Genomic DNA, 12,500 nt, shown 5'->3' with positions numbered 1-12,500 from the left:
TAACCGACACTCGGAACCAAGTTGAAGAGTTTTAGGATAGCCAATTTCATTTTATTGTCCGTGTGTTTAATCATCTCGCTTAGGATGCCATCTTTTCCTGCAAGCTTTTCTGGTCGCAGGTCCATGAGTTTTTCAAATAGCTCTTTTTCAGTTATTAGGGAGTCTAACGGGTTTTGGTTATCTTTCATGGCCAGTTCGAGCTTTTCCAGTTTTTTACATATTTGATCTTGCTCTGGGCTTAGTGTGTTTTTCTGGTATAATTTTTCAAAATGGTTTTCCCATGTGTCTCCGTTTTGAATGGGCAATTCATCGTGTTGTTTTTTGTGTAATGTATTCCAGCTGTCCCAGAAACAATTAGAATCAATAGATTCCTCAATGGAGCGGAGTGTATTCTTAATATACTGTTCTTTCTTGGTTCTGAGTGTGTTTTTGTATTGTGTTAGTGCCTGACAATAAGTAAGGCGTAATTCCTCATTTTCTGGTTGTCTGTGTTTTTGGTTTGATATTTTTCTGAGTTTTTTCCTCCTGTTATGGCAGTCTGAATCAAACCATTTTTCATGGTTTTTTGTTTTGGGTTTATTCTTGCGAACTTTCAAGTTTGACATTGATGCCAAATTATCAAAAATATTATTTAGGTTATTCACTGCCCGGTTTACGCCTTCTTTATTGTGAGTGTATGTGTTTTCCAGAAAGGTGTCCAAGAGAGCTTGAGTTGATTGATTTCTAATTGCTTTCTGGTATTTTTCCGTGCTGTTTTTGGCCCATCTGTAGGATTTTTTAATGTTGTACAGCTTACTGGGCTGTGTTTCTGTGTTGGTTCTTTCTGTCCTTTTAAGATATGCAGTAATTTGGCTGTGGTCTGACAGTGTTGTTTGTGGTTTGACTGTGAATGCTCTGAAAGAGGATGGGTCCAGATCCGTAATCATATAGTCTACGGTGCTGAAGCCAAGAGGTGAGCAATAGGTGGATCTTCCTAGGGAGTCTCCCCTGAACCTACCATTGACAATGTACAGACCCAGGCTTCGACAGCTGCAGGAGCTGTTTTCCATTAGCATTTGTCTGTTTGTCGCAGTTATACCTGTGTGAATGAAAAGGGAGATCAAAGTGGTTATTCCCAAATATGTAATTATTCCCCTGATTACTGGTAAAGTCTGGTTCTTCGCCAGTTCTTGAGTTGAGGTCACCACAGATCAACACATTCCCCTGGGCCTGGAATTGGATAATCTCCCTCTCTATGTTGGAGAAGGTGTCCTCTTTGAAGTACGGGGATTCTGTCAGGGGGATAGAGTGCGCAAATGAAAACATCTTGCATGCTGGAGATGATGCCCCTCTTAATCTTGAGCCATAAGTGGTTTTCGCCCTTTTTTTATAAATTTAATGTAATTCCTAAGCTCTGCTTTAAACCAAATCAGTATGCCTCCAGAGTCTCTGCCCTGGGTTACTCCTGGCAGTTTATTGGAGGGGACCACCAGCTCTGTGAATCTATGGGGACAGCCAGTGTGCCCTTCTCCTATACACCAGGTTTCCTGTAAAAAGATAATATCTAGATCTTTAATCTCATCTAGGAACTCTGGGTCCCACTCTTCATGCCAAGCATAGAAGAGCGTAGACCTTGGATATTCCAGGTTGAGATATATAAGGATTTCATGCTAAAATTGATCTTTTACTGTGATAGGTTAAAATATGATAAATAGTAATACGTGTTTGTCGTGTCTAAATGGGGAAAAAAGAACATTTCAATTGTCTATAAATGCTGAGAATAATTGGCTGCAACTCTTTCTAACAACTGGTCCTTATGTTTCCTGATCCATAAGGCGGGAGTGGATGCTGCTGATCGTCTGCATTATGTCTCTTAATGGATTGTCTCTGCCTGTGGTATTGCGTACGTCCTGAGCACCTCTCCCTCTGCCTGGCTGGGGGTGGTCCTGTTCCCCTGTAGGGCAGGAGTGGTGCAGGTCCGACATTGTTGTTGTGCGTGGGGATCCTCTCTGGTCCCGGTTCGTGTGGTGGTGGTCTCTGTAGTAGTCCTGGTCTGTACCCGGCTGGTCTCTGGTGGCCGGGGTGTGGACCCGGTTAAGAGCGACGTCCTTCAGGGCCTTAGCAAAGACCGGCATTCGCTCCTTGTGGAGATGGACGTGGTCATGAAGACATTTCACATCGAGGGTGGGATGTTGGGCCAGGTGCACGTTATGTTTTAATTCACAATCTCTTGCTCTGCTGGCATTTATCTCATGGATTGTTTTGTTGTTAAAGTCTTTTCTCGGCAACAGTGTGGAAACAGTGATTCTAGTGTTTGGGAACGTGGTGCTTGCCTTCTCAATCACTGTTCGGAGCGACGTTGCTACCCTTTTCTGCTGGGCCTTTAGGTCATTTGTGCCAGTGTGTATTATGATGTGTTGGGGGGAGCCTAATTGGGTTCTGGTCAGCCATTCCAGGGCTCTGTCTGATGTTGGGCACTGGATCTTGTCTACTTTATGTCTAGGGAAGAGCTTTTTCTCCCGGTGGAATTTCCCATTTGAGTCTATGAGTATTACGATGTCAGCCTTGTTGGTGTTTACTGGCTGATGACTCTCGCCTGGACTCACAGGTTGTGTGTTGGACTGGGGGGGATCGTGTCTGTGTCTCCCTCTGTCTCTCTCCCTCTCTCTGTCTCTCTCTCAATTCAATTCAAATTGCTTTATTGGCATGACAAGGTCTCTCTCTCCCTCTGTCTCTCTCCCTCTCTCTCTCTCTCTCTCTCTCTCTCTCTGTCTCTCTCTCAATTCAATTCAAATTGCTTTATTGGCATGACAAGGTCTCTCTCTCCCTCTGTCTCTCTCTCCCTGTCTCTCTCTCTCTCTGCCTCTCTCTCTCCTTCTGTCTCTCTCCCCCTCTCTCTCTCTCTCTCTCTCTCCCTCCGTCTGTCTCTCTCCCTCCGTCTGTCTCTCTCCCTCCGTCTGTCTCCCTCCCTCCGTCTGTCTCCCTCCCTCCGTCTGTCTCCCTCCCTCCGTCTGTCTCCCTCCCTCCGTCTGTCTCCCTCCCTCCGTCTGTCTCCCTCCCTCCGTCTGTCTCCCTCCCTCCGTCTGTCTCCCTCCCTCCGTCTGTCTCCCTCCCTCCGTCTGTCTCCCTCCCTCCGTCTGTCTCCCTCCCTCCGTCTGTCTCCCTCCCTCCGTCTGTCTCCCTCCCTCCGTCTGTCTCCCTCCCTCCGTCTGTCTCCCTCCCTCCGTCTGTCTCCCTCCCTCCGTCTGTCTCCCTCCCTCCGTCTGTCTCCCTCCCTCCGTCTGTCTCCCTCCCTCCGTCTGTCTCCCTCCCTCCGTCTGTCTCCCTCCCTCCGTCTGTCTCCCTCCCTCCCCTCCGTCTGTCTCCCTCCCTCCCTCCGTCTGTCTCCCTCCCTCCCTCCGTCTGTCTCCCTCCCTCCCTCCGTCTGTCTCCTCCCTCCCTCCGTCTGTCTCCCTCCTCCCTCCGTCTCCCCTCCCTCCCTCCGTCTGTCTCCCTCCCTCCGTCTGTCTCCCTCCCTCCGTCTGTCTCCCTCCCTCCGTCTGTCTCCCTCCCTCCGTCTGTCTCCCTCCCTCCGTCTGTCTCCCTCCCTCCGTCTGTCTCCCTCCCTCCGTCTGTCTCCCTCCCTCCGTCTGTCTCCCTCCCTCCGTCTGTCTCCCTCCCTCCGTCTGTCTCCCTCCCTCCGTCTGTCTCCCTCCCTCCGTCTGTCTCCCTCCCTCCGTCTGTCTCCCTCCCTCCGTCTGTCTCCCTCCCTCCGTCTGTCTCCTCCCTCCGTCTGTCTCCCTCCCTCCGTCTGTCTCCCTCCCTCCGTCTGTCTCCCTCCCTCCGTCTGTCTCCCTCCCTCCGTCTGTCTCCCTCCCTCCGTCTGTCTCCCTCCCTCCGTCTGTCTCCCTCCCTCCGTCTGTCTCCCTCCCTCCGTCTGTCTCCCTCCCTCCGTCTGTCTCCCTCCCTCCGTCTGTCTCCCTCCTCCGTCTGTCTCCTCCCTCCGTTGTCTCCCTCCCTCCGTCTGTCTCCCTCCCTCCGTCTGTCTCCCTCCCTCCGTCTGTCTCCCTCCCTCCGTCTGTCTCCCTCCCTCCGTCTGTCTCCCTCCCTCCGTCTGTCTCCCTCCCTCCGTCTGTCTCCCTCCCTCCGTCTGTCTCCCTCCCTCCGTCTGTCTCCCTCCCTCCGTCTGTCTCCCTCCCTCCGTCTGTCTCCCTCCCTCCGTCTGTCTCCCTCCCTCCGTCTGTCTCCCTCCCTCGTCTGTCTCCCTCCCTCCGTCTGTCTCCCTCCCTCCGTCTGTCTCCCTCCCTCCGTCTGTCTCCCTCCCTCCGTCTGTCTCCCTCCCTCCGTCTGTCTCCCTCCCTCCGTCTGTCTCCCTCCCTCCGTCTGTCTCCCTCCCTCCGTCTGTCTCCCTCCCTCCGTCTGTCTCCCTCCCTCCGTCTGTCTCCCTCCCTCCGTCTGTCTCCCTCCCTCCGTCTGTCTCCCTCCCTCCGTCTGTCTCCCTCCCTCCGTCTGTCTCCCTCCCTCCGTCTGTCTCCCTCCCTCCGTCTGTCTCCCTCCCTCCGTCTGTCTCCCTCCCTCCGTCTGTCTCCCTCCCTCCGTCTGTCTCCCTCCCTCCGTCTGTCTCCCTCCCTCCGTCTGTCTCCCTCCCTCCGTCTGTCTCCTCCTCCGTCTGTCTCCTCCCTCCGTCTGTCTCCCTCCCTCCGTCTGTCTCCCTCCCTCCGTCTGTCTCCCTCCCTCCGTCTGTCTCCCTCCCTCCGTCTGTCTCCCTCCCTCCGTCTGTCTCCCTCCCTCCGTCTGTCTCCCTCCCTCCGTCTGTCTCCCTCCCTCCGTCTGTCTCCCTCCCTCCGTCGTCTCCCTCCCTCCGTCCGTCTCCCTCCCTCCGTCCGTCTCCTCCCTCCGTCCGTCTCCCTCCCTCCGTCCGTCTCCTCCCTCCGTCGTCTCCCTCCCCGTCCGTCTCCTCCCTCCGTCCGTCTCCCTCCCTCCGTCCGTCTCCCTCCCTCCGTCCGTCTCCCTCCCTCCGTCCGTCTCCCTCCCTCCGTCCGTCTCCCTCCCTCCGTCCGTCTCCCTCCCTCCGTCCCTCTCCCTCCCTCCGTCCCTCTCCCTCCCTCCGTCCCTCTCCCTCCCTCCGTCCCTCTCCCTCCCTCGTCCCTCTCCCTCCCTCCGTCCCTCTCCCTCCCTCCGTCCCTCTCCCTCCCTCCGTCCCTCCTCCCCGTCCCTCTCCCCTCCTCTCTCTCCCCCCCTCTCTCTCCCCCCCTCCGTCTCCTCTCTCTCTCTCTCTCTCTCTCGCTCTCTCTCTCTCTCTCTCTCCCTCCCTCTGTCCCTCGCTCCCTCTGTCTCTCTCTCTCTCCCTCTGTCTCTGTCTCTCTCCCTCCGTCTCTCCTGTGCAGACCTCACTGTTTGAACCTGATCTTCTTGCGATGTAGATGAGACGGACAGTGGTGTCGACCTGCAGGATGGGAAGGAACGCTCCGATTCCCCTGGCTGGGAGCAGAGCGATGCGGGGAGAGAGGAGCCTCTCCGGGTCAAGCTGCCAACTCGCTCCGACATCATCTGTGGCTACGCTTGTTTGAAAGGTAGAGTGATTAGGAGCAGGAATCGGGTCGATTCACCCCCCTCCCTAACTCAGGGGTCACTGAACAGGGATCAGGAGCAGGAACCGGGTCGCTTCACCCCCCTCCCTAACCCAGGGGTCACTGGACAGGGATCGGGAGCAGGAACCGGGTCGCTTCACCCCCCTCCCTAACCCAGGGGTCACTGGACAGGGATCAGGAGCAGGAACCCGGGCTGATTCACCCCCTCCCTAACCCAGGGGTCACTGGACAGGGATCAGGAGCAGGAACCGGGTCGATTCACCCCCCTCCCTAACCCAGCGGTCACTGGACAGGGATCAGGAGCAGGAACCGGGTCGCTTCACCCCCCTCCCTAACCCAGGGGTCACTGGACAGGGATCGGGAGCAGGAACCGGGTCGCTTCACCCCCCTCCCTAACCCAGGGGTCACTGGACAGGGATCAGGAGCAGGAACCCGGGCTGATTCACCCCCTCCCTAACCCAGGGGTCACTGGACAGGGATCAGGAGCAGGAACCGGGTCGATTCACCCCCCTCCCTAACCCAGCGGTCACTGGACAGGGATCAGGAGCAGGAACCGGGTCGCTTCACCCCCCTCCCTAACCCAGGGGTCACTGAACAGGGATCAGGAGCAGGAACCGGGTCGCTTCACCCCCCTCCCTAACCCAGGGGTCACTGGACAGGGATCGGGAGCAGGAACCGGGTCGCTTCACCCCCCTCCCTAACCCAGGGGTCACTGGACAGGGATCAGGAGCAGGAACCCGGGCTGATTCACCCCCTCCCTAACCCAGGGGTCACTGGACAGGGATCAGGAGCAGGAACCGGGTCGATTCACCCCCCTCCCTAACCCAGCGGTCACTGGACAGGGATCAGGAGCAGGAACCGGGTCGCTTCACCCCCCTCCCTAACCCAGGGGTCACTGGACAGGGATCGGGAGCAGGAACCGGGTCGCTTCACCCCCCTCCCTAACCCAGGGGTCACTGGACAGGGATCAGGAGCAGGAACCCGGGCTGATTCACCCCCTCCCTAACCCAGGGGTCACTGGACAGGGATCAGGAGCAGGAACCGGGTCGATTCACCCCCCTCCCTAACTCAGGGGTCACTGAACAGGGATCAGGAGCAGGAACCGGGTCGCTTCACCCCCCTCCCTAACCCAGGGGTCACTGGACAGGGATCGGGAGCAGGAACCGGGTCGCTTCACCCCCCTCCCTAACCCAGGGGTCACTGGACAGGGATCAGGAGCAGGAACCCGGGCTGATTCACCCCCTCCCTAACCCAGGGGTCACTGGACAGGGATCAGGAGCAGGAACCGGGTCGATTCACCCCCCTCCCTAACCCAGCGGTCACTGGACAGGGATCAGGAGCAGGAACCGGGTCGCTTCACCCCCCTCCCTAACCCAGGGGTCACTGGACAGGGATCGGGAGCAGGAACCGGGTCGCTTCACCCCCCTCCCTAACCCAGGGGTCACTGGACAGGGATCAGGAGCAGGAACCCGGGCTGATTCACCCCCTCCCTAACCCAGGGGTCACTGGACAGGGATCAGGAGCAGGAACCGGGTCGATTCACCCCCCTCCCTAACCCAGCGGTCACTGGACAGGGATCAGGAGCAGGAACCGGGTCGCTTCACCCCCCTCCCTAACCCAGGGGTCACTGAACAGGGATCAGGAGCAGGAACCGGGTCGCTTCACCCCCCTCCCTAACCCAGGGGTCACTGGACAGGGATCGGGAGCAGGAACCGGGTCGCTTCACCCCCCTCCCTAACCCAGGGGTCACTGGACAGGGATCAGGAGCAGGAACCCGGGCTGATTCACCCCCTCCCTAACCCAGGGGTCACTGGACAGGGATCAGGAGCAGGAACCGGGTCGATTCACCCCCCTCCCTAACCCAGCGGTCACTGGACAGGGATCAGGAGCAGGAACCGGGTCGCTTCACCCCCCTCCCTAACCCAGGGGTCACTGGACAGGGATCGGGAGCAGGAACCGGGTCGCTTCACCCCCCTCCCTAACCCAGGGGTCACTGGACAGGGATCAGGAGCAGGAACCCGGGCTGATTCACCCCCTCCCTAACCCAGGGGTCACTGGACAGGGATCAGGAGCAGGAACCGGGTCGATTCACCCCCCTCCCTAACCCAGCGGTCACTGGACAGGGATCAGGAGCAGGAACCGGGTCGCTTCACCCCCCTCCCTAACCCAGGGGTCACTGGACAGGGATCGGGAGCAGGAACCGGGTCGCTTCACCCCCCTCCCTAACCCAGGGGTCACTGGACAGGGATCGGGAGCAGGAACCGGGTCGCTTCACCCCCCTCCCTAACCCAGGGGTCACTGGACAGGGATCAGGAGCAGGAACCGGGTCGCTTCACCCCCCTCCCTAACCCAGGGGTCACTGGACAGGGATCGGGAGCAGGAACCGGGTCGCTTCACCCCCCTCCCTAACCCAGGGGTCACTGGACAGGGATCAGGAGCAGGAACCCGGGCTGATTCACCCCCTCCCTAACCCAGGGGTCACTGGACAGGGATCAGGAGCAGGAACCGGGTCGATTCACCCCCCTCCCTAACCCAGCGGTCACTGGACAGGGATCAGGAGCAGGAACCCGGGCTGATTCACTCCCTCCCTAACCCAGGGGTCACTGGACAGGGATCGGGAGCAGGAACCCGGGCTGATTCACCCCCTCCCTAACCCAGGGGTCACTGGACAGGGATCAGGAGCAGGAACCGGGTCGATTCACCCCCTCCCTAACCCAGGGGTCACTGGACAGGGATCAGGAGCAGGAACCGGGTCGATTCACCCCCTCCCTAACCCAGGGGTCACTGGACAGGGATCAGGAGCAGGAACCGGGTCGATTCACCCCCCTCCCTAACCCAGGGGTCACTGGACAGGGATCAGGAGCAGGAACCCGGGCTGATTCACCCCCTCCCTAACCCAGGGGTCACTGGACAGGGATCAGGAGCAGGAACCCGGGCTGATTCACCACCTTTACTAACCCAGATGCTAAGTTCCCAAAATCCCTCGCCAAGCACCCTGTGTTACTGACTGTATCTCTTCTGATATTAATCCAGCTCCCTCACACTGTCACCCAGTAACCCCTCTCCCCCAGCACCCTGTGTTACTGACATCTTCTGATATTAATCCAGCTCCCTCACACTGTCACTCAGTAACCCCTCTGCCCCAGCGCCCTGTGTTACTGACTGTATCTCTACTGATGTTAATCCAGCTCCCTCACACTGTCGCTCAGTAACCCCTCTCCCCCAGCGCCCTGCGTTACTGACTGTATCTCTACTGATGTTAATCAAGCTCACTCACACTGTCGCTCAGTAACCCCTCTCCCCCAGCGCCCTGTGTTACTGACTGTATCTCTACTGATGTTAATCCAGCTCCCTCACACTATCACCCAGTAACCCCTCTCCCCCAGCACCTTGTGTTACTGACTGTATCTCTACTGAGGTTAATCAAACTCACTCACACAGTAACCCCTCACCCCCAGCGCCCTGTGTTACTGACTGTATCTCTACTGATGTTAATCCAGCTCCCTCACACTGTCACTCAGTAACCCCACACCCCAGCGCCCTGTGTTACTGACTGTATCTCTACTGATGTTAATCCAGCTCCCTCACACTGTCACTCAGTAACCCCACCCCCAGCGCCCTGTGTTACTGACTGTATCTCTACTGATGTTAATCCAGCTCCCTCACACAGTCACTCAGTAACCCCTCTCCCCCAGCGCCCTGTGTTACTGACTGTATCTCTACTGATGTTAATCCAGCTCCCTCACACTGTCACTCAGTAACCCCTCTCCCCCAGCGCCCTGTGTCACTGACTGTATCTCTACTGATGTTAATCCAGCTGCCAAACACTGTCACTCAGTAACCCCTCTCCCCCAGCGCCCTGTGTTACTGACTGTATCTCTACTGATGTTAATCCAGCTCCCTCACACCGTCACCCAGTAACCCCTCTCCCCCAGCACCTTGTGTTACTGACTGTATCTCTACTGAGGTTAATCCAGCTCCCTCACACTGTCACTCAGTAACCCCTCTCCCATAGCGCCCTGTGTTATTGACTGTATCTCTACTGATGTTAATCCAGCTGCCAAACACTGTCACTCAGTAACCCCTCTCCCACAGCGCCCTGTGTTACTGACTGTATCTCTACTGATGTTAATCCAGCTCCCTCACACTGTCACTCAGTAACCCCACCCCCAGCGCCCTGTGTTACTGACTGTTTCTCTACTGATGTTAATCCAGCTCCCTCTCACTGTCACTCAGTAACCCCTCTCCCCCAGCGCCCTGTGTTACTCACTGTATCTCTACTGAGGTTAATCCAGCTCCCTCACACTGTCACTCAGTAACCCCTCTCCCCCAGCGCCCTGTGTTACTCACTGTATCTCTACTGAGGTTAATCCAGCTCCCTCACACTGTCACTCGGTAACCCCTCTCCCCCAGCGCCCTGTGTTACTCACTGTATCTCTCCTGATGTTAATCCAGCTCCCTCACACTGTCACTCAGTAACCCCTCTCCCACAGCGGCCTGTGTTACTGACTGTATCTCTACTGATGTTAATCCAGCTCCCTCACACCGTCACCCAGTAACCCCTCACCCCCAGCGCCGTGTGTTACTGACTGTATCTCTACTGATGTTAATCCAGCTCCCTCACACTGTCACTCAGTAACCCCTCTCCCCCAGCGCCGTGTGTTACTGACTGTATCTCTACTGATGTTAATCCAGCTCCCTCACACTGTCACTCAGTAACCCCTCTCCCCCAGCGCCGTGTTACTGACTGTATCTCTACTGAGGTTAATCCAGCTCCCTCACACTGGCACTCAGTAACCCCTCACCCCAGCGCCCTGTGTTACTGACTGTATCTCTACTGATGTTAATCCAGCTCCCTCACACTGTCACTCAGTAACCGTCTCTCTTCCCCACAGGCACAGCTGCACTGAGGAACACGCGGAGAGGATCCTGGTATGTTCAGGCTCTCACACAAGTGCTTGCCTCACACGCCAAGGACATGCATGTGGCTGACATGTTGGTGAAGGTAAGGGGGGAGGGGAGAGCGGGTGTGGGCGGGGCCTTGGTTTAATGTGTGCTTTGAAAAATTGCAACTCCGACAGAGCAGCACTCCCTCAGGCCTGTATTTATTGCCCATCCCTAATTGCCCTTGCTGGGCTATTTCAGAGGGCAGTTAAGAGTCAAGCACATTGCTGTGGGTCTGGAGTCACATATCGGCCAGACCGGGTAAGGACGGTAGATTTCCTCCCCTAAAGGACATGAGTGAACCAGGTGGGCTTTTACGACAATCCGATAGTTTCATGGTCACCATCACTGACACTAGCTTTTAATTCCAGATTTATTTAATTAAGTGAATTTAAATTCCCCAGCTGCTGTGGTGGAATTTAAGGTCATGTCTCCGAATCATTGGTGTGCAGGCCTCTGGATTTTAGTCCTTAGCATAACCACTATGCTACCTTACCCCCAGTATGGTAGCATAGTGTTTATAGTACTGTTCTATGCTACAGTACTGCCCCTCCGACAGTGCAGCGCTCCCTCAGTACTGCCCCTCCGACAATGCAGCGTTCCCTCAGTACTGCTCTTTCGACAGTGCAGCGCTCCCTCAGTACTGCCTCTTCGCCAGTGCAGCGCTCCCTCAGTGCTGTCCCTCCGACAGTGCAGCGCTCCCTCGGTACTACCCCTCCGACAGTGCAGCACTCCCTCAGTACTGCCCCTCCGACAGTGCAGCGCTCCCTCAGTTCTGCTCTTTCGACAGTGCGGCACTCCCTCAGTACTGCCCCCGGACAGTGCAGCGCTCCCTCAGTACTGCCCCTCCGACAGTGCAGCGCTCCCTCAGTACTGCCCCTTCACCAGTGCAGCGCTCCCTCAGTACTGCCCCTTCGCCAGTGCAGCGCTCCCTCAGTACTGCCCCTCCGACAGTGCAGCACTCCCTCAATACTGCCCCTCCCACAGTGCAGCGCTCCCTCAGTACTGCCTCTTCGCCAGTGCAGCGCTCCCTCAGTACTGCCCCTTCGCCAGTGCTGCGCTCCCTCAGTACTGCCTCTTCGCCAGTGCAGCGCTCCCTCAGTACTGCCCCTTCGCCAGTGCTGCGCTCCCTCAGTACTGCCCCTTCGCCAGTGCAGCGCTCCCTCAGTACTGCCCCTTCGCCAGTGCAGCGCTCCCTCAGTACTGCCCCTTCGCCAGTGCTGCGCTCCCTCAGTACTGCCCCTTCGCCAGTGCTGCGCTCCCTCAGTACTGCCCCTTCGCCAGTGCTGCGCTCCCTCAGTACTGCCCCTCCGACAGTGCAGCACTCCCTCAGTACTGCCCCTTCGACAGTGCAGCGCTCCCTCAGTACTGCCCCTTCGCCAGTGCTGCGCTCCCTCAGTACTGCCCCTTCGCCAGTGCTGCGCTCCCTCAGTACTGCCCCTTCGCCAGTGCTGCGCTCCCTCAGTACTGCCCCTTCGCCAGTGCTGCGCTCCCTCAGTACTGCCCCTTCGCCAGTGCAGCGCTCCCTCAGTACTGCCCCTTCGCCAGTGCTGCGCTCCCTCAGTACTGCCCCTTCGCCAGTGCTGCGCTCCCTCAGTACTGCCCCTTCGCCAGTGCTGCGCTCCCTCAGTGCTGTCCCTCTGACAGTGCAACGTTCCCCCAGTACTGCCGCTCTGACAGTGCAGCGTTCCCCCAGTACTGCCCAACCAATTACCCTGGATTACTAGTCCCAGGTTTGTGGGTTACTAGTCCACTAACACAACCAGTAAACCAACTTGCGAAAGCAGCATTTTGCGCACTGACTTCAACTTATCCAAAACTCTGCCGGCTGTATCCTAAGTTGCACCAAGTCCCGTTCATCCATCACCCCCCCGCCACTCCCCTCGCTTTGCTCGCTGACCTACATTGGCCCTTGGTCCGGCAACGCCTCGATTTTATAATTCTCATCTTTGTCTTTAAATCCCTCCGTGGCCTCTTGCCCATCGCTATCACTGTAACCTCCTCCAG

General features: G+C 57.3%; 1 protein-coding gene across 1 annotated transcript in view; it reads left to right on the top strand.

Moving 5' to 3' along the window:
- The window catches only part of LOC147091408 (caspase-2-like), a 129,469-nt gene that overhangs the window by 70,984 nt on the left and 45,985 nt on the right, over positions 1–12,500 (top strand). The window contains 2 exon segments of the mRNA XM_085976590.1: positions 5,369–5,531; positions 10,445–10,554. Of these exon segments, the coding sequence (XP_085832716.1) occupies positions 5,369–5,531; positions 10,445–10,554 (273 nt within the window).

This window comes from Somniosus microcephalus, unplaced genomic scaffold (genome assembly GCF_052327205.1).
Source record: "Somniosus microcephalus isolate GS21.2 unplaced genomic scaffold, FLI_Smic_1.0 unresolved_chr3, whole genome shotgun sequence".
NCBI lineage: Eukaryota > Metazoa > Chordata > Chondrichthyes > Squaliformes > Somniosidae > Somniosus > Somniosus microcephalus.
This window is presented reverse-complemented; position numbering and strand designations above follow the sequence as displayed.